This window comes from Octodon degus, unplaced genomic scaffold, assembly GCF_000260255.1.
Source record: "Octodon degus isolate 3935 unplaced genomic scaffold, OctDeg1.0 scaffold00123, whole genome shotgun sequence".
NCBI lineage: Eukaryota > Metazoa > Chordata > Mammalia > Rodentia > Octodontidae > Octodon > Octodon degus.
The window spans coordinates 3779461-3800187 of NW_004524699.1; the positions used below are offsets into that span (position 1 = coordinate 3779461).

Here is a 20727-nt window from a genome sequence, read left to right on the forward strand (position 1 = left end):
CCTCGGAGCACCATGCCCTTCTTGATGCCCCTGGTTAATTGACGGCAAATGGAGGTGACAATCTCTGCCTTGTGGGGTGCTCCTGCCACTGGCAGCTGCGGATACCAAAAGTAGCCAAAAGAGCAGCAGCCACCGCAGGACCCCCAGCGCAGCCGACTTCTCTCCAACGCCAGGCTCCAGACTGGGGTGCGGCGGTGGCGGTGGCTGCAGGTGGCACACAGAAGGCTCACTGAATAAACGACAAGTGAGACTGAAGTAACTGAAGTTTAGACAGCATTCAGATGTGCTGTGTGCAGCGCTACTCATAACTGGAAGAAAGCTTAGCTCTCCACCAACACAACCTCTGTCGGTCCAAAAGCAAAGCCAAGGCCCAAACAAGGAGGCAGCGGTCACCACTAGCAAGTCTGGGGAAGGCCGCCAGGTGCACGTGGGCTCTGTGCAGGCTTCTGTCCATCCGAAAAATTGCCCACAGTATTAAATAACAAAACATCGGTTGAAATGGCTCCCAAATTCTCACTCCTTCGATCCTTCCGTGGTGCACAAAGGGGACACACAGACCCTCCTGGGCCTGCTTCTGCCATCGCCAGCTGTCCCAGGTGTCCAGGTGCTTTGCCACTGTGAAGCCCTTAGCAGTCCAGTTCTCAGGTCAGAGGTCTGCAGGCCAGGTGGTGTGCGGGCTGCGCTCCTCCCGGGGCTCCTTCCTGCCTTCCTGGTGCCTGCACGCCTGCCGCATCCGCGGGCCCCACTGATTTTTCTTCATGCCTCTATCCTGTGTCTTGCCCATTACTTCAAGACCCATTGCGATTTTGTAGTTTTAGCCTTTGTTTGGGAAGAGAATGGCGAGCCACCCCAGCTTCCCGGTCCCAAATGCCCTGGTGTCACCGTCAGCGAGGAATCACGTTAGGATGTTCTCTCTTGGGTCAGGACGCTCGGCCTTCCTGGCGTCTTCCTCCACTCTCCTTACCTGACCCAGCAGCCTGATCTTTCGCCTGACAGCGAGCGGGTCACACGCCTTCCCGGCTCTGTGGCGTGAGCCCCGCGTTTAGGATGGATTCCACCTATGTCTACAGAGGCAATGGGAGCATTGTTGGTTACTACGGCACAGAAATGGGTTCCCAAACCCACGCACACTCACCGTGTGCACCCAGCGCCTTGGTGTACAGCGCCCAGAACAAGCCCAAGTGCGCCAGGTGGTGGTCCAGCTGCAGAGGAATTTGATTTTTGGTTTTTGGTGATTGCAAAGGACACTGTGTGCGCAGTTACCACTTTCCTCTAAGGTCAGGGAGACCTGAATAGCTTTGATTGTCAATGTTTCTTGCTATTTTATTTCTACTGTTTTGTGTTTATTTAGACTATGTAGCTCAATTCTTCTGCTCTTCCTACAAAATTAAAGACACAACAACAACCAATATCATATCTTCCTAACAGAAGCAGTAAATCTTGGCACTTCGCTAATCCTGATCTCGCAGGGATGGCAAAGAATGCATTTGCGTTCGTAACCACTAACAGGGTCTCATTAGTGGGCTGTGGAGAAGCTGCCAGGAAACCAGAGCACTGCGTTTGAGGAGGAGCGGTGCCACTGTCACCCGGGCCGCGGGGGCGGCTTTGCCCCCGGCAGAAGCAGGAAGGACAGCTAAGCAATGCTGCAGTGGTGGATTCTGAAGAGAGTCACACAGACCGGGGCCCTGCCCAGCCAACCACAGCCCTGCGGCTTCTGAGTAACTGCTGTGAATGGGGCCCCAAGGCGTCCTGCGTAGAGTGTCGGGGACACCTGTGACCCAGGGGTCTCCTAGCCCCGGGTGCCACTGGTGGGGCACGGGGCAGTTACAGCCACCCAAGTTCAGAACTCTTGAGCAGCAGGTATATGATCGGCTGGGATCTGAGGTCCCAGTTGGGACCGCCAAGGCCAGGTCTGGCAAAGCCACCTGATAAATGGCCACATCCTGAGAGTGAGCACAGGAAGTCGGGGGACAGGAAGAGCTCGGCTGAGTGGAGGCAGCAGTGGGAGCGAGTCTTCCCAGCCCTGCCCTGTGTGTCCTGACACACTCAGGACAGGCTGGTTTAAGCCCTAACACTCTGGCACTCCTGGAAGGCTGTGATTGCTCCCTGTGCCTTTGGGGGCCACAGAGGCACCTCAGATTTCCCTCTCCAGAACCCCAGGGGCCAGCAGCATTCCTGGGCGTAGAACGACACCGGCCCTGCTGCAGGACACAGGGGGCTCCACTCAGGAGCAGAGGGTGCAGGGAGGGCAGATAGCCCCATCACCGTGGTCAGAGGCCCCAGCGTGGCGCGTGCCACTGCATCCTACCATCTGGCCACCTGGTGTGGAACCCCATCCTCAGCACCCCCAAAACAGCAGCGCTCTTCCTGGGGACACTTCCGCACCCCTCTGGGTCCTTGCCCCGCTCCTGGGGACTCCGCTGTCACCTGGCAAACCCTGGGATCGAGGCTCACGCCCTGCCACTCACCTTGGCGTGTGTGCTCCAGAGCCCAGCAGCGCTGCGCACTTCTGCTGCCCTTGAAGCGCTCACCGCCGCCGGCGCCACTTGGCCCAGTAGCTCTAGATGTCGTCTCCCCCTGGAGCCCCTAGCTCTATTCCCCCCAGCCGGCCTCAGGACGCTGTATCTCAGCCTTGACCTCTACAGACTTGGTGATGTTCCTTCTCAGTCCCTGTGGGTGCTGCCAACACCTCCGCCTCTCAAATGAGCAGCAGAATGAATAACAGAGCTGCGTTCCCGCCTTCCCCCATTCTCAGGCGAAGGGCTCCAGGGCCCCATCTCCACTCATCTATCCCTTGGTCCCAGGCTCTTGGCAATAGGAAGAGGCGCGGGGAGATGCCTGTTCTGTGCCCTGGACTTTGAAATATATAGGCCTGACCTCCTGTCCCCATTTGGCTCCAGCTGCAGCGCACAGGACAAATTTATTCCCCTGGGTCGTTATGCAGGGAGAGCTTGGGGGCTGGGGCTGCAGCCTTTGTCTCTGGGTAGCTGTCACCATTGCCTAGTAGGAAAGCAGGCTTTGGAGAAGCAAGTTCACAGCCTTTCTGTGGTGCAGTTGTTGGCCCAGAATGAGTCCATCTCTGTTGGGTACCCCAGTAATGTGTGGGTACGATTTCCTCTCCAGAGTCAAGCAAACAGCTACCAGGTCTCACTTCTTTGCTGCAATCTGTGGGGGCTCACACTGCCCACCATCAGTAGTTGTGAGCCCCCCCCCCAGGCTTCGTGCCTTCCGCAAGGCTTTCTGGGAAAGCAGACCTGGTATCTGCCCCTTGGGACATTGGGTTTCCCAGTTCTCCATGTAGAACCAGCCCCTGGCAGGCTCCCAGGGAAGGCTGTGTGGATTTGTTTTTAGTCCGCTTCAGAGGAATTTCAGCCATGAACTGGGGTCCAGTGGCCGCTGGCAGTGGATACAGCCCATTTCCAGATTCGGGTCAACTTCGCCACACACTGCCCTCTGCTTGGTTTTGGGGGCATCGGTGGCTACCCGGCTCTGGGAATCACTCTTCTCTCCCGTTGCCCGGGCCAGCTCTGGAGAACAGCTGCCCAGGGACAAGACTGAAAACAGCCAGGGGTGAATCGTGTCCTGCGTGGTCTTTGCCCTCAGTGTGCAGATGTGTGTCAGGACCCCCCTGCAGCACCCGCAGAGCCTGCTGGAAGTGTCACTTCTGGGCCGGTGGCCAGCCTGCAGCCCCTGCGGTGCGATCCTTGGGTGTGGCTCATCTCGGGAGCAGGAGGAGAGCTCCACGCTGCAGCCCTGCTCACTGTAGCAGAAGCCCACATCCAGTAGGGCCCCGAGTCCCTCGATTCCCTGGCACACTCAGATGTGTGCTTGCTTCGAGGCGAGAGCGCAGCTATTTAAAGAAATAATTGCTCCCTAAAAACGAGCGTCCTGGTGGAAGAAGTGGAGTAGATCTCGCTGGAGCTGCCCCACCCCCCGCTTTGGGTCGAGCCCTGTTTCCTGAGTGTCCTGTCTGGGGAGGTTCCCTTGCCTCCAGCCTCCAGCGTGGAACTGAGACCGGGGAGAGCTTTGAGGGCGCGTGGGGCTGGCCTACCGCACACTCTCCGGTACTGAGGCCTCACACCCGGGCACCCTGCCCGCCCCAAACCGTGATAGTTAGGAGCGATTTCAAGAGCCCTCCTTGAGCCCATGTCCCAGCTGGGGGGGATCAGAGCCAGCTACAAGGCGGCGTGGCTTTTTAGGGGGAATTAATATTCTCATCAGTAAATGCACACTAAAGATCCTACAATAGACCAGCTTTTCTCTTTCGTTGAAAACTTGCAAAGAGTTGCAGAGTTGAAAGACAAAGTAAATCTCCTGTCTGAGGCGGTAAGCGGATGCCATTTCTTGTTTGGAGCACGGAGCCTCTTGGGCTGCCGCTGTCTTCCGCGGAGCGCGGAGCGGGGACCCCGGGGGCCCAGGCCCACTCCCAGCAAGCCTGCAAGTGTGCTGTGTTCGTAGGCGCCGAAGACAGCGCATGCCTCGCTAAATAATTTACCAGTTGATTAATAGACTCACAGGGGTATAATTAGTGGAGGGAGAGACAGTGGGCACCGTAACCAGTGCAGTGCTTGGGGGAGCAGGAGCCTTCATTTTTTTACAGAAACTTTCTAGGGTGCTGGGCGTTTGAAGATAAGTTGGGAAGCGCTCAGTGCCTCTTCCCTTTTGAAGTGGAAATAGGACAGTTTGAATCCGTCGAGTTTAATTTTTCACAAGCTTTAGGGGCCCTGCAGAGCAACTCCCTTTTTATTATTGAAAAAAAAAAAAAACCCTACACTTTTCTTTCATTTTTACACACACACACACACACACACACACACACACACACACACACCCCAGTCCAAGCAGCGAGTCATAAACACATTAATTTGCTTTTCTTTTCGCCCTGGGTTTTCCTCAGCTCGCCTCCTCCAGCTGTGCTGGCCTGTGTCCCCGAGTCCCCCAGCCAGAGGCCCTGCTGGAAGGTGGCCTGGAGGTTGATTGATGGCTGCCCCCCCGTAATGTATGCACTTCCACGGAGCCCTCACCTCGCCTGACAATGCTTTTGAAGTAGCTCCTTTTTTTCAAGTCAAACTTTGGACTTTTCCACTGGGACCGCTACAAAGATTTCCTTATGGAAAATAGGTAGGGGCCTTTTCCAGCTTGAGGGGGCTTAGGCCCAGGAACCAGCCAAACAAGGCAGTGGTGTAAACGTGCTGTTTGCATGCCCAGGCCCACAGGCCCATTAATGAGAACAGATCTGCAAAGGGGGTCCGTGCACCTCCCCTGAGCAACAGGTTCATGCCCCACAGGGGGCCCAGCGTTGTTTTTAATTTTTTTTTAACTACACTTTTATTGCCAAAGTGTGTGTTCTCTTTCTACAGTACAAAAAAAAAAAAAAAAAAAAAAAATTTACCACAGTAGCAGTGCCTAGCACAAGAAGGTTGTAAAGCTTCTCCCGCCACTGGCTAGCCCAGCAGGGAAACTGAGGCAGCCAGGTGTGCTTGTTCAGGCTGTTCCTTATCCCCACAAGGGAAGCCTTGGTTTTCTTGAGGACTGAGTGCCTGCTCTGTGCCAGGATCTGAACACAGCCAGTCCCAAACACCTCTGGGAAGCCTCCTGAGGGCCCCGAAGTGCAAGGTGTCGTCCTGCTCTGATCTGGGCTTCTGCATGTGATTCCCCTTTCCCAGAGCAGCCTCAGCAGCCTCAGAGAAGAACAGAGCCTCCAGCGCACTCAGCCATGAGATCGTCTTGGACAGGTGGGACCCCGTGGAGGCCCAGCTCTGCTGCTCCGGCTGGAGGTCTCTGGGCAGCCCCTGGCATGGTGGGAGCTGCACTCCAGCCCCTCAGATGCCAAGGGCAGGTGCAGTGGAAGCCTCTCTCCCTCTGGAGATGTCCTTGGCTGACAGACAGTGACATAGTTTCTCTGGCAAAAGACTGTGCAGAGCCGGCTGTCCCCAGTGACCTCCTGTGGGGCCCCAGACCTGCAGATCCAGGTCAGGGACACGAGGCTTGCGGGGGTTTGTTGTCTGCATGCCAGCTCGGAGGCTTGCTGTGCATGGAGCCTGGCACAGCCTGCTGGATGCAGAGGGAGGGAGGCCCGCGGGCTGCAGCTGGAGCCGTGCACCTGTCTGTGCTGCTCCAGGTGACAAGGGGGCCATGGGGGCAGTGTGTGGCTGGAGACAGTGGGCAGAGCCCGGCAGTTGGCAGGGTGGGGGTGGAGGAAGGCGGGAACTGCTGTGTCCCTGGGGCGGGCCGCGCTCGTCTCCGAGATCTGCGCTCTTGCAGTGACTTCAGACCCCCAGCTCGGCACATGTGTGCACAGGGAGCGTGTTAGCAGGACAGTCAGCACCGCACCACCAGCACGACAGTGTTGGTTACTTACCATCGTGGTTAGTCCTGCCGCCGTTGCCCCCTCATTGCCACAGTGGCAGTAGGAAAGGCTGTGCTAGCCAGTCCTCCAGATGCATGAAAGTCTGCTGCAGGGATTTTCTGGTCTAGTGCTGTCTTCCTGCGCTGACCCCTGGAGGGCCAAACAAGAAAGGGCTCAGTTGCGTGGTTGAAACCATCAGTCTTGGGGCCCGGCTGTGGGTTCCACCCGGCTTTCACTGCTCCTGGGTTTCCGCCCTGCATCCTGTGTGCTGGGACTAAGGTGCCTGGCAGATTCCCCACTCCATGTGGTGCCTAGGAGGAAGCTCGGCCCAGCTAGGCTGGCCCAGCCTCGCGCCCTGAAGCCTCTGCGTGGCTGGCTGGGCTTCCTCAAGGCATGGCGGCTTCTTCCACAGTGCTCGGCATCCCCTAGATTGCACTGGAAGAGGTCCAAAGGCAGCGGTGGTTGGGGTGAGAGAGGTGAACAGTGCCAGAATGCACTTCTGGTGGATTCTACTCATTGGGCTGGTCATGCTTTGGGTCCCGACCCGAGGGGGGTAGCAAGCAGCTGTGGCTGTGTGTGATTCGCCACACTGGGGTCGGCTTGACCTGAGCATCCAGCTTGCCGGGGAGGCACAGCATGGCCTTCGCACCCTCAGGAGCTGGACCGCCTGGTGACTTCTGCACCAGCCTGGGATCTAGTCCTGTCCTTTTTAAGAGGGGAAACTCTGGCCAGGCAGTAAAGGTGCTCCCCAGGGCCAGGCTCCCCATGAAGAGCAGAGAGGACAGAATCTAGGCTCCTGATCTTACCTCTGCAGTATCCTCCTCCTCCTACAAGGCAGAGAAGGGACAAAGCACAGAGCTTCAGCAAGCTACCCCAGAGCTAGGGTGCCTGGATTTAAATCTGAGCTCTCCTACCTGGTAGCTGTGTAGCCTTGGGCAAGTTACTTCCTCTTTCTGTGCCTCAGTTTCCCAATCTGTAAAAATTGGGGCTATCAAACATCATTCAAAGGCTTGTTATATTGAGCATGTGAGTTAATAGTTCAGTTAGAATAAACACATGATTAGACCAGAGGTAGGCTCAGGGTGCAGAATTCGGGGTGCAGGCCTCGGGTGCAGGGCTCGGGGTGCACACCACAGCAGAGGGATCGTTACCTGAGCTCCCCATCATCTTCTCTGTCCAGTAACCCAGGGCTCAGGGCCTCCTCTCCTGCTCTGCCGGGAGTTCCTGGCTTTCTCCCCCAGACCGTGTGGGCAGCAGCGTCTGAGCTGCCTCTGACTTGTGGGAGAAGCCGCGCCTCTTCTCGGAGCCCAGGCTTGCCCGCTGCCCCCTCTTGCTGTCCGCGCAGCTCCGGTGCGCTGCCTTAGGGGAATCCACTTCGTATATTCACAGGCCGACCTCAGCTTCCTAGCGATGCTCAGCTTCCTTTAAAATATGTAAAACTGCATTTGGAAACAGGATATTTACCGAGGCACGATGCACAGTGTGGCTAGGCAGTTTTACTAAGTCTCACTAATGTGCTCAGCAAAATACCAGTTATCTATGAAGGGTGTTTATTTTTATTTATTTATTTACTTTTTTTTGTGGTACCGGGGATTGAACTCAGGACCCTGCGCTTGCCAGGCAGGCACTTATTCTGCTGAGCTATCTCCCCAGCCCTGTTTTTGTTTTTTGAGATGGGGTCTCATGATGTAGCCCAGGCTGCTGTCAATCTTACAACAATCCTCCTGCCTCAGCCTCCCGAGTGCTGGGTGACAGGCCTGCGCCACCACACCTGTGTATTTTTGAGTGATTCTTTTTTCCTCATCTGACACTTCGTGAAAGGTTAGGGCGTGGCTCGGCAGTGGAGCTCTTGCCAGGACCCCCAGAGTTCAGAGCGCAGCAGCCATTAGCACCACTCCGCAGGTCCACACCCAGGCAGGGGGCGCCGGCCGTGAGCGCGTGCATTCCGGTCTTGCTGAGCAGAGCCGGCGGGGCAGGAGTGGCCGAGGTCGGCTGCCCCTCTGAGGCGTGCGTGCCACAGAGCGCCCAGTAACTGCCCGCGTCCCAGGCTAATGTACTTGTCTGGACTTGAAAAAGCCAAGACGAAAACACTGTTATTCTCTGGTACGGCTGTCTTTAAGCAGTTGTGAACGTCATTAAGCCACGTAGCTGTTAAGAGTGTGGGCTTTCAGAACCTATGGGAGCCTTAGAAGACATCTGTGTAATCTTGTAGCTGGGAAAGCTAAGCCCAGCCAGAGAGCTGCTTGCTTGGGGAAGTGACTTGTTTACCCAGAAGCTGGCTGGAGCCCACCAGCGTTCGCTCCCTGCAGGGAACAGTCCTGGTTTCTCCCCATCGTCTGGTTGCAAAAGCTCTCTCGGGTGCAGTAGCCACAATCTGCCAGCAGGTGGCAGTGCGTAATAAACAAACAGTACCTCTGCGGAAACACCTGGGCCAGGTCCTTCTCAGATGCAGATTTCTGGTTACAGTCCTGCAGAGCTTGCAGGCCCAGCTGCCAGGAGCCTGTCCCCTCCAGAGAGCGATACTCTCCCAGAAATAGTTAATTTAGTATTCACTGCCTGCCCATGATACTAAGAGGTGCCCCCAAGGGGCCCACCTGCCCTAGGTCTCCAGCAAGGCTTTGAGGATCCTGGGGGAGAGATTTTGGGGTGGGTGTGTGTGTGACCATTTTTCCCTCAAGCCTCAGGATACATGGAATGCAAATGAAAGCAATCTTCTCTGCAGTCCTGGTCCCTTTCTAAGCACCCAGACCACATCATCTGGGTCCCTGGGGATCCCTCCAGGGACAGCAGGAGCTCAGGGGCAAGTTCCAACAGCTTCCATAGACCTGACATCACCTGGGCCTGGCAGAAATTCTGCGTGTGACACTGGTGGGAGGATGTGGCTGTGTGGGTGCTGTGTGTGTAGGGGTGTGTGTGTGTGTGTGTGTGTGATCCAGTGTGTGTCCATGCCCCAAGGCTGTGCCTGGCGTGCATGCGGGTGGGACACCTGTGTGTGCACCAGAATCTGCAGGTGAGCTCATGAGTGTGGAGTGTGTGTGTGTGTGTGTGTGTGTGTGTGTGTGTGTGCAGGATGTGTAGTGTGGTGCCCAGCATGCCTATGTGGGCTTGTGAGCGAGTGGGCAGGCGTAGGGTACATGGTGAGCTGCACACCTCCTGATTTGTCCCAGTTTGCCAGGAGGGGTTGAGGCAGTCACACTGGCATGCCAGGGAGGGAGCCCTTTCCTCCCTCTGTACTCTGTCTTATCTTTCCAAGTCACCCCTGGCAACCATAAGGCCCCTCCTGACCTCCAGGGACACTAAAGAATAGGCGAAATGTCCCAGTCCCCAAGACCTGTGCAGCGTGCAGACAGCAGGTGGCAGCTGGGCCCAGCACGCAGAGAGAGCTGCAGGTGCTGGTGCAAATTCCCAGCAGCCTGGGTGCTCCCTCCGCAGCCCTGGCCCCCGTCCTCAGCTGTCGAAGCGGGACCGCAGCAGACCTGCCCCCCACCCACCCCCAGAGTCAGCCCTCTGGTCCATCTTGTGGATGGCCAGGCTTGGCTGGCGCTTTGTCCTGATGTGCAGGATGGAGCTCGATGTGAGGCCTGGACCTTGGAGGCAGGAGGGGACACGAGGGTCCTGGGTGTGGTGGGCAGGGGCCTGGGGTTACGTCCCACCCACAACCATGACTCCACTGGCCCCATGCTGAACACTGAGCCTGGCAGGAAACCAAGGCATTGAGGTTTTAATAATCCTGAGGTCAACTTGAAGGATGCCATCTTTCATGGAAGACCTTGACAAAAAAAAAAGTCAAAATCATGTGTTGTGGCCTTATGAAATAATTGGATACTCATATCTTGCACTTGGCTGAATTCAGGGTTGACATGACATTCCGAAGAGGTAGCCCTGGCAGCGGCTCTCTGAAGGGTGAGATGTTAACTGTCAGGCCCAGAAATCAAGCCCGAGGCATCTGACTTAATGGTGAAAGGCTTTAGCCTGGCGCTGCAGAACTGCTCTGGGAGGAAGATAAAGGGTAAATGGACACATTATCAAGCGGACTTTAACCCTGCAGCAGAATGGGCAGCGCAGCTGTCCAGAGAGTCCACCTTCTTGCTGAGCTGGCAGTCGGAGCAGAGGATGTGCTGCACCTGACACCCACCCCAATTGCACCAGTCCCCCAGTCTCAGAGGCCTCGTGGCTCTCCTGGGCTCCTTTTCACCAGCCTGTCAGGGAAGGGTCTAGTTCCATCTGTCAGGACCCAGGTCCATGCTTGGTGAGGAAAGTGCCCTAGTTCTCTGGCCCACGACCCTTGGAGGACCTGGAGAGCCTTCTCGGTTTTGGAAATGGCACCATCTGTCCATCTGCCCATCTGTCCAATCTGTCCATCTATCCACCTGGCCAGCGTTCGTGGTACTGAAGTTCAACAGCAAACCTAACACTACGAAGACCCCACCTTCACAGGTAGGGGTGGGAAGACTGACTTAGGGGGTGACGGGCTTAAGAGTATGCATCTCCCTGCTCCCCAAGCCAGCGACTCGCTTGGGTCTGGGGTCAGAGAGGAGCCTGTGGGTCGTCACTTGCGTCCCATCTTCCCTCCTTGAAGCCCCCTGCCCTGCTGCATCCTTACACCTGTCCAGCCAGGGTTGGGCTGAGCTTGTTCTGCGCCCTCTCGAGCACGGGCCCTGTCCTCCGTAAGCAAAGGGACCAGCTCTGGCATGAGGGCACCACGTGGCGGCAGCCTCCTGTGCGCATTTAACCATTTATATCAGGTGGAAGCCCAGTTACGTGTCACGTGTTTACCTGCTTCCCCATTCTGTCGCAGGCGCAAGCCCTTCATAGAACTCTAAAGGCTGCCTGGGTCTCCTTGGCTGGAGGGTCTGTCCTGGCTGTGCGCCATGCTCCCATCATGCATTCTGCTTCCATTCCAGGGGTCACCATTGGAAACAACCCTGACACCGTCACATACCTCTGTCTTGGTCTTGGAGGTGCACATTCTTAGAAATGAGGTACAGGGTCAAAGGTCCCAGTGGCTGCGGTTCCCTTGCTCCCTGGTACACGTGACCCTCTGGCTCTGTGGCATGTTCGTCAGGGTACTGTCTGTCACCCACAAGAACATGTACTCGAGGCAGGTGTCCTATCCCCCCCCCCCCCGTGTCACATACCGGGCCAGGCTCGGTCCCTATCCAGGCTACCCACCGGATGAAGTGCTGGGCAGGCATATTCTGTAGCAGGTTCTTTTTTAGATGGGGCACCCTGAGCTATTTAAGGCAGACCTAGACTGGAAAGTTCTACGGTAGCTTCTGCCCCTCAGTGTCTACGCTGGTTTTTTTATCCTGACAGAAAACATAGTTTCCTTGACTAGAGACACTCCACAGCCCAGGCCCTCATGGGTCAGGTGGGAAAAGCTAAACATGTCCTGGCCATGCGGGGGCTGTCGCTTTAGGAGTCGTGGAGCTCCAGAGAAGCCTGGCGTGCGTGGTGGCCCTGCCCCTGACATCCACCCTGCAGTGCAGCCCATTACCTGTGGGCAGGCACTTTGGGTTTAGATCCTGGAATGAATGATAGCCTCAATAGCTAGGCAAGGTTTCCAAGTCCCTCGGTGGACTCTATCGCCAGCTTAGGCCTGCAGGCAGGCCAGCCAGGCTCCAGTGAGGCCTGATCGGGAGCGCCTGGCGCCCAGGCCTCCCACACACACACTGCAGCATCCATGGAGTTGGTTTCAGCATATTTGTGCATGAAAAAGAGAAGTCTCCTGACCAGAGACACCCGGAACGAGAGGACAGGAAGTGCGGGTGCAGTCTCAGAGACGTCCAGGGAGAAAGCCTGCCTGAGTGCCGGAGTGGCCAGAGTCCAAGGGGGAGCCCTGGAGTTCCTGGGGAGCCACTGTAGGTCTTAAGCAGGGGGAGGGACAGAAGGTATCATCTCTAGCAACTCATTCATGTGCCTGGCACCTCGCGGCATTGGGACGCAGCTAGGAGTGAGGTTTTTCAGTCTTACTCTCAGTGTCCCCTGGTTGTCAATCTTGGGGAGCTGAGGGGCTTCCCGCGTGTGTGCTGGGCCACCAGACAGACCCACGGTGGTCGGGAGGAAACCACGCAGAAGCTTCCAGAACAGCTGCGGAACGCTGCAGCACCGCACCGCCTGGGGCCCCGCAGCCAACGCGGTAATATTTACCAAGTGTTTCTGGAAAAGTGAGCGCAAAGTGCAGGAAAGCCGTGCAAATTGCTGGGACGCAGAACACTAGCAACATGGGACATTTAATGAGCCGGGAGAGAGGCGTGTGTCAGGGAAATGCAGTCCCAGCAATGCAAACAGCAGGCTTCTCGGGATCGCCTTCTCCTTCATTGCAGCCTCCGGTTTTGAGGGGAGCTGGGATTCTTAAGAGAGATTCGGTTCTAGGGATCAAGAAGGGGAGACCTGGGGGCCGTGGGGGGTGGGTGTTGTGGGTCCAAAGTAGCAGAGGGCAGCAGGGGCAACAGCTTGATCTCATTTGGGAAAACCTAAAACTTCCAGGGCAAGGGGCTCGTGTGCATCCGTGGAGACTACATTCTTGAGGGTCACTGGGATATGAGCATGCTGCCCCCCAACTCCTAAGATGGTGGTTGAGGAGGTGGGGCCTTTAGGGTGCATTGGGGTGAGCATTGGGGACAGGATGAGTGCACAGACCTGGAGAGACCTCTCAGGCTCTTCACCACAGAGGACCCTCACCTATGATGCTGCGTTAGAGCTGCCAGAACAGACCCAGATGGGGGCCTTCCTTGTTCCCGTATCACTGGAGGCTTGGGAGCCGCCCTGCCTGTCCAAGGGGATGGCGTTGCTCAGGGTCGAGGTGTGGGTCACTCAACTCATTTCTCATCTTCAGCAACCGGATTTCTCTTGCATGGGACATAGGGGTCCACAGCTTCATCCTGGTGGCCCCAAAGGCTCCCCGTAAGCCCACCTCCACAGCTCAGCCTGTGCTCCAGGAGGGGTGCGCAGGGCCGGCAGCGCACTCACACATCCCCCTTCCTCCACAGTCCCTGACAACGTGGTCCTGAAGGTGCTGAAGGAGCGCATGGACCAGCCCGACTGCGTGCAAAGAGGCTGGGTGCTACACGGTTTCCCACAAGACCTGGACCAGGCCCACATGCTGGCCAGCCTGGGCTACAGCCCCAACAGGTGAGCTGCCCGCCCAGGGAAACTTCCGGCAGGCGTGCAACTGACAGGGAGTGCTGGACAGCTGTCATCGTACAAGGGCCTTTCAGGGGTTACGAAGGGGAGTGATCCTTGCCCCCCACTCCCGCCCACCAACTGCATTTGCCCTTGGTCTAGGACCCAGGCTCGGGCTTGGGAGCCAAATCTCCTCATCCTTGCAGTGGTCATAAACGCCCATCCATCTTGCCTCCCTTGCAGGGCTATTGTGCAAATCAGCTAATATTTTCTTCTGTTCATGGTTTTACACTTAAATCTTTGAAGTATATTTAGTACCACCTATTTATAGTTTGGGGCAGCTTTCTCCCACAAAGGCTTCACGCTGGTTCCAACACAGTGTTGGATGCTGTTGCCTGTTCTCTTCCTCCGGCACTGGTGTGAACTGGCAACCCCCAGCATAAGCACAGCGGACTGAAGTGAAGACCAGCACAAGCGAAGGCTGTGAGCTCATGCTTGTGTGGTAAGGTGGGCAGCCACCACCGCGCATTCAGGCTGGGCCCGAAATGAAGGGCTGCCCGAGGAGCCCGAAGCTTCTTGGTGAGGAGGAGGAGGCCTCGGCTCGGGCCGCCTGGGACGAAGCTCTGGGCACGGGGAGGCCAGGCATCTGTGGGCTGGCTTGGCCTCCTCTGCCCGAACCTACCTAAGAACGGTGGCAAAAGTAAGAGGCTGTTGGCTGTTGGTGGAGTCCTGCCCTCCGGGGCTGATGGCTGCAGGGCCCGCTTGGCGCCCGGCGCATGTGGCAGTCTGTGGGCTCCAGTTCTGGCTTCCTCCGGGGCCTGGCCTTGGCCGTCGTGTGCCCAGGCTTTGAGTACTCAGGTCTCTCTCTGAGCTCTCGATTGCCTTCCAAGTGCCTCCTCCTGCAGTGGCGCCGCACGGTGGAAGTGCATTAGCGCTGTCACGTGCGCTGTATTTCCACTGGCGAGGCAGGCGCGCCCCTCCTGTCACCCTTCTGTATGATCCGTTTTCCGCGCTTGCTGTTCCAGGTGAACATTATAGCACTTTCATGACAGATAAGGAAAAGCTACCGGGGGACTGTGTCTGGAGTCGCCTTCCGTGTCCGAGTCGTGCCGCAGTGGTCCAGTCGGGCAGGACCCGGTCTCTTCTCACTAGCAAAACAGTCAGTGCCTTCTCGGGGTTCCTGCCTTCGAGGTCATTTCTAGATAACATGTTATTCGTTTTTCTCGCTGATATTATAGATCATTTTATCCATTTCATTTTCTAAATGGAGTTTTCGGGAGAACAGGATACACTGATTTTTGTTTATTCATCTTGTATCCAGGTTCCCTCCAGAACTCTGCCTCTTTCCGACGGTTTTGCTGTGCATGCTCCTGCGTTCTCTGGGCGGACGACTGCGCCCTCTACACGTACTCCTCCTCTTACCCCTCACTTTTTAGTGTGTCTGCTCCTCTCCCTTCTGTGCCGACGGGTCGGGCGGGGCGGTGCTTGCCGGGCAGAGTCATCCCGGCGGGCGTCAGGCCCTGACCCCAAGGGCCGCCCGCGGTCTCGCTGCTCCTCGTGCGTCCTGGCTTTTGGTTGCAGGACTGTGAGCTTCTCACACCTTTCTTACTGGTGCACGCTGGTAACGCGGCGGGTGGCTGCCCTTTGGCGCATGCCCACGAGCACTGAGCAGCGTCATCTCCTGATCCTTCAGTCGCTTCGCGCCCCTCACCTCAGTGCCCTGCCTGCCCCGCTAGTCCTACATTTTTCTCTCTTGGAGGTTGTGATGTGTACGTAATACATTTCAATCCTATCCATGCCCTCCCTGCCCTGCCAGTATATACCCTCCCACCCCTACCCCTGATGGCCTTCCTCTGGTCTGGCAGCAGTCTCCCCGCTACTTTTTAAAATCATCTTTTAAAATTCTATGTATTAAGCACGACAGTTGCCATTCTGAGTCTGGTTTCAATCATCCAGCAGGCTCACCCCAGCTCCATCTTTTCTTGCAAACGACAAACTTCCGTTCTCTGTGGCCAAACAGTGCGCCGCGGCACACGGGGACCACGCGTTCTGCACTAGTCATCTGATGTGGGCACCTAGGCTGGCTCTGCATCTTGGCTGTTGTCACTTGTGGTGCAGCAAGCTGGACTGCAAGGGACACACAGTCTTTATAACGTTAAGTAAATACAGCTCATGGATCTAAAGTGTCCAAATTTAAATGTTGAATCTTATAAAGACATTTTTGAGAGAATTTTTTTCTCTTTTTGTCGTATTTTTATAATGAATGATGCTGCTATCCCCCCTAGGATAATTTCCTTTCAAAAAATTATTATTTTAATACTAATTCTATCTATGGAGCCGACCAGGTAGCTCAGTGGACTAAAGCACCCACTTAGGCAGAGCGCAGCGGCTGGGGTTCGGTCCCCGGGCCTGCCGTGCCGGCCCCACCCCTGGGGCCCTGGCCCTTCTAGTTCCTCTCTATGATTGCCGATTTTATGTATTTGAATTTTCTTCTTTCTGAGGATCGGTTTGGGCAGTCTGGCTCTTTAAGAGTTTTTTGGGTTTTGCCACAGAAAGCTTGAATTTATCAGTTCTACTCTTTTCCATGTATTTTATTTTCTTGAATTTTAATTATGTCTTTTTGTGCTGGGCTTACTTTGTTCTTTTTGTCAAAGTTGAGCAAGATGCAGAACTCTCTTCTGTATTTCTTGTTGGTATTAGGTGGTCAGGGCTTCCTACCGTCCACCATAGTCATGGTTCTCGTGTATAAGGGCTTTTTTATGGGGGTGGGCTTTATTTTTTGAAGGTGTGGCTTAGTTTTCCTGCATTAGAAAAGAAATATTTTTTTCTGTATTTTTAGGGAAGGATCTACAGGGTGTTCAGGGTCTCACTAACAGATCCAACTCATAGTGATTCTCCTGTTTATAGCCGCCCAAGAATTGGGATTACAGTTGCATGCCGCCACGCCCAGTCTCAGTGCTGTCTCAGTGTGCCCCGGGGTGGGGCCAGCAGGCAGTAGAGAATTGTTTAGGAAGGGTCACAGCCTTCCTAGTCATTGCATTTTATCATTATTATTTCAAGTGTCATTAGCTTTCTCGGTTCAGCGCAGGATATGGAGAATTTATGTATGCACAGCCTCTGAGGTTGTGAAATTTTCACTGTTGGATAACTGTTCAACTGGTGCTTGAAAATAACACATATTTTTAATTTAAAGTTACACAATCAAATATATATTAGGTCAAACATTAATTTTTGAAAAATGTATTGGAGGGGCCAGGGAGATGGCTCAGTGGAATAAGGGTTTCCCTGGCAAGCACAAGGGCCTGCGTTCAATCCCTGGTTCCGGAAAAAATAAATAAATAAAAAAGTATTTGGTACAGAGTCGCACTGTGCAGCTCAGACTCACAGTGATCCTCCTGTTTTCAGCCTCTCCAGAGCTGGGATTATAGGTGTGCGCTACCACACCTGGACTCGGTGGCTCAGTGTGCCAGGGGGCGAGGCCAGCATGGCACGTGGTACCCGGGATCAAACCCCGGGCCTTGCATTTACCTAAATAGGCTCTTAGTCTGCTGAGCTATCTCCCGCTGGCCCTGGTTTTTGCTTTCAGTGTTTTGGTGTGGTGTTATTCAGTGTGTAGCAGATATAGGAGATACACTTGAGCTAATAGACAGTACATGTAATTATGTTATAACTTTAAATCTCAAGTGTGTGTTATTTTCAGTGTACGCACTTAGGTGTGACGTGTTCCTGGCGAACGTGAGTGTGTGACTGACAGTGGACAGTGACACTCAAGCTGCCCTCCCTCCTCTAACAAAACCTCCGTTTGCCGAGAAGTACACGGTTGTACGAAATAGAAGACTATTCGTGGCCCCCGAGTAGATGTCTAGGACTGCGCCACCCGGTGCTAGCCAGTGAGCATGACCCTTGGTCACACTCCTGCAGAAAGCCAGGGGAACGGGCTCACCTGGAAGCTGGCCTTCCGCTTGTCCCGCTTGTCTTCTTTTCTAACTTTTTGCTTTTCCTGAAGCTAACAATCACTTTGCGCTTTCGCTTGCCTTGTTTTCTTTGTACCTGTTTGCTAATTATTTCTACACCTTGGAGCCTCTCAGAACACTGTTCCCGAAGCCCACCCATCGTGCTCAGTGAGCTCTCCCTGTCGGGTGTGTCCTGGCCACTCCTGTGATGCTCCTGTCCCGGCTCCTTCCTCTCCAGGCCCACAGCAGATGTCACAGTTTGTGTCTAGGTGTCCCCCTAAAACCTCATGCAGTCATGGGGCAGACTTCTAGACTTTGTGATTAACTCATGATCCAGTGCTGGGATTATGGGTGTGAGTACTGCTGGGATTATGGGTGTGAGTATTGCTGGGATTATGGGTGTGAGTACTGCTGGATTTATGGGTGTGAGTACTGCTGGGATTATGCGTGTGAGTGCCACACCTAGCCTGGGGAATAGCCTGTAATCCCAACGCCTAGGAGGCTGAAAACAGGAGGATCACCACGAGTCTGAGCTGCGAAGTGAGACCCTGTGCCAAATACATAAAAATGAAAAAAAAAAAATCCTCCTCGCTAGGTGCGATGGTGCCTGCCTGTCATCCCAGCGCACGGGAGGCTGAGGCAGGAAGGTCCCCTTGAGTTGGAGGCCGGCCTGGATGTGCCGTTGGCTCACCTGGGTAGGTGCAGGAGGAGCCAGCACTTCTCCAGCGAGTTCCATGTAAGTCCTCCTGTAGAGGCCACAGTTCCAGGTGGCTCCAGCCTGGGGCTTGAGGGCTTCCGGGTGCACGTGCCCACCACGCAGACCCTGGGTCGTCTCTCCGAGGTGCACTCGGCCGATGGCTGCGTGGCAGCTCCTCCGCACCCCTTGTACTTCCACACAATTCTGGTTCTGGAGGAAGCGGAAGTTCCCGCCTGCTCCCGTCAGCCCTACCCACGCAGCCCCAGCCCGGGCTTCTCTGACCTGCTTTCCACAGCTTGGCTGCACTCATTTCTGTTCAGAAGCCCTGGATGCCTGGGTGGGGCCCACAAACTTTGTCGTCCCAGGAGACAGAATGAAAATGAATTTGAAATTTTTTTATTCCATCAGAACGTCTTCCCTACTACTTTTGCTCTTCTTGTCTTTTTTTATGCCACTTCACTCTTGCCTTTGTTCTCCATCTTTTCTTTCTAGTGTGTTTTCCTTGCTGTTGTTACTGCCTTTCCCCCTCCGCTCCCTCCTCTGCCATCCCCTAAAAGCCCTGCATCTAGTCCGGCTGCCCTCTCCAGCCCGATTCGATCAAACCTGCGTTCCTCAGTGCTGCTATGCTGAAACATAAGGGAACACCTCGACTCCTTCACGCAGAAGGTGAAAGAACGCGTGCTGCCCGCGTCGGAGCCCGCCCCGTCTGTGCTCCATCTGGAGGTGTGAAGCAGGACCACCGTCGCCACCCCACCTTCGGCCGGCCGGCCGGCCGATCACGCACAGATTGTCTGCATCAGTTGGGCTTCTCTTCTTCGAAATACATTTGGCATTCTGCCTCTTGCTGTGACGACCGCGCTCATGAAGTTTTCACTCTCTCCTGAGCCGGATTGTGGTTTCACTACCAGTTGTGTACATAATTCAAGCTCGCTGTTGATTAATTTTGACTGATTCCTTTTGAATGCAAGGTGTCTTTGAGTCGCCTTCAGCGAGGCCCTCACGGGCTAGCCATCCTGGGCTCTGCTTAGTGAGACTGGTTCTCTGTTATCTCCCCTGGCAAACAACATCTGGCAGAGCAAGCTTTGATCACAACCTACACGTATGCACACACACACACACACACACACGCGCACGCGCGCACACACGCACATGCACATGCACACACCTGGCATCCTAAATCATTTCTGCAGTCTCTCACATCTTCTAGAGCTTGATACCAGTGAGAATTGTTTTCCCTTATAGATAATGTATTTCCTTTGTCTGGATGTTCATAGGATCTCTCTCTCTCTCTCTCTCTCTCTCTCTCTCTCTCTGTCTCTCTCTGTCTCTCTGTCTCTCTGTCTCTCTGTCTCTCTCTGTCTCTGTCTCTCTCGGTCTCTCTGTCTGTCTCTGTCTCTCTGTCTCTCTTTGTCTCTCTGTCTCTCTGTCTCTCTATCTCTGCCCCTCTGCCTGTGTCTCTCTGTCTCTCTCTGTCTCTGTCTCTCTCGGTCTCTCTGTCTGTCTCTGTCTCTCTGTCTCTGTCTCTCTCTGCTATATGTATCTATCTCAGCTTCAGTCTTGGCTCTCTTCATTTTTATATTTTTCTAGCTTGCTCTGGACCTTATGAATCTTTTTGCCTGCAGCATTTGGGGAGACTTTTCTTCTTGTAGCTGTATTCAGACTTTCCTAGTTCATTTGCTTGGTCATCCTCTTCAGGAAAGCCAAGTTGGTGTTCAGCATGTATTTCACAATTATGGTATTTTTTCTAATAAATTTTATCTTTTCTTTCTCTGTTTTTTTTTTCAAGTCTGTCCTTCATCAACACCAATTATTTTATTCTCTTCATTGCTTTTGCGTCTAGTTTTTATTTTTGTACTTTTTTTTTTTTTTTGGTGGAACCAGAGATTGAACTCAGGCCCTTGCACTTGCTAGGGAAGCGCTTATTCTACTGAGCCATTTCCCTGGCCCTTTTGTACTGTTTTTATTCCCCTCTTGGGTCTCTTCCTTAAACTTGGCCAGATTTTTGTCAATTCCTCTTTTAAAAATCCCATCCATGTTTTTTTGATTTATTCCATCAGAAAGCCTGTTCTGACTTAATGAATTCATTAGTTATGCACAGTGTCAGGGACCCAGCCCAGGGCCTGGTGTGCACCAGCCAAGCCCTCTACCACCGAGCTCCATCCTCCACCCGAATCTACTACTCTGTATTAAATCTTTATCTAAAGTACTCTTCTACTTCTTGGAGCAATTCTTTTTGTCCCCTGACCTTCCCCTGCCCTTTCAGGATACCATCTCTGTCCCATGTAGGTATGTTTTGCAAGTTGCTTGGGCCTACTGCATCTCAGCATACTGAACCTTTCTACTGCTGTCAGAAATGACCGCGGCCCTGGTGGCCCCACACCGCGCAAGGTCTCACCATCCTGTAGGCATGTGCTGTGGGGCTATGCCCCTGCCTGAGGCTCGGATTCCTGCCTTTTCCACTCTCTAGAGGCAGCTACACCCCTGGGCTTGTGGCTCCTCCTCGTCTTCATGCCAGCGAGATTGCAAAGCCCAGGGCTTCCTTCTGCACTGCGATCAACCCCTCCTGACCAGTGCTGGGAAGCTTCTTAGATTTAGGGACAACT

At 54.6% G+C, this 20727-nt stretch overlaps 1 protein-coding gene across 1 annotated transcript in view; it reads left to right on the top strand.

Moving 5' to 3' along the window:
* Nucleotides 1–20727, top strand: part of Ak8 (adenylate kinase 8) — a 106895-nt gene that overhangs the window by 48204 nt on the left and 37964 nt on the right. Inside the window, exon 11 of the mRNA XM_004640554.2 lies at nucleotides 13342–13483. Coding sequence (XP_004640611.1) covers nucleotides 13342–13483 — 142 coding nt within the window. The remainder of the gene's footprint in view (nucleotides 1–13341; nucleotides 13484–20727) is intronic.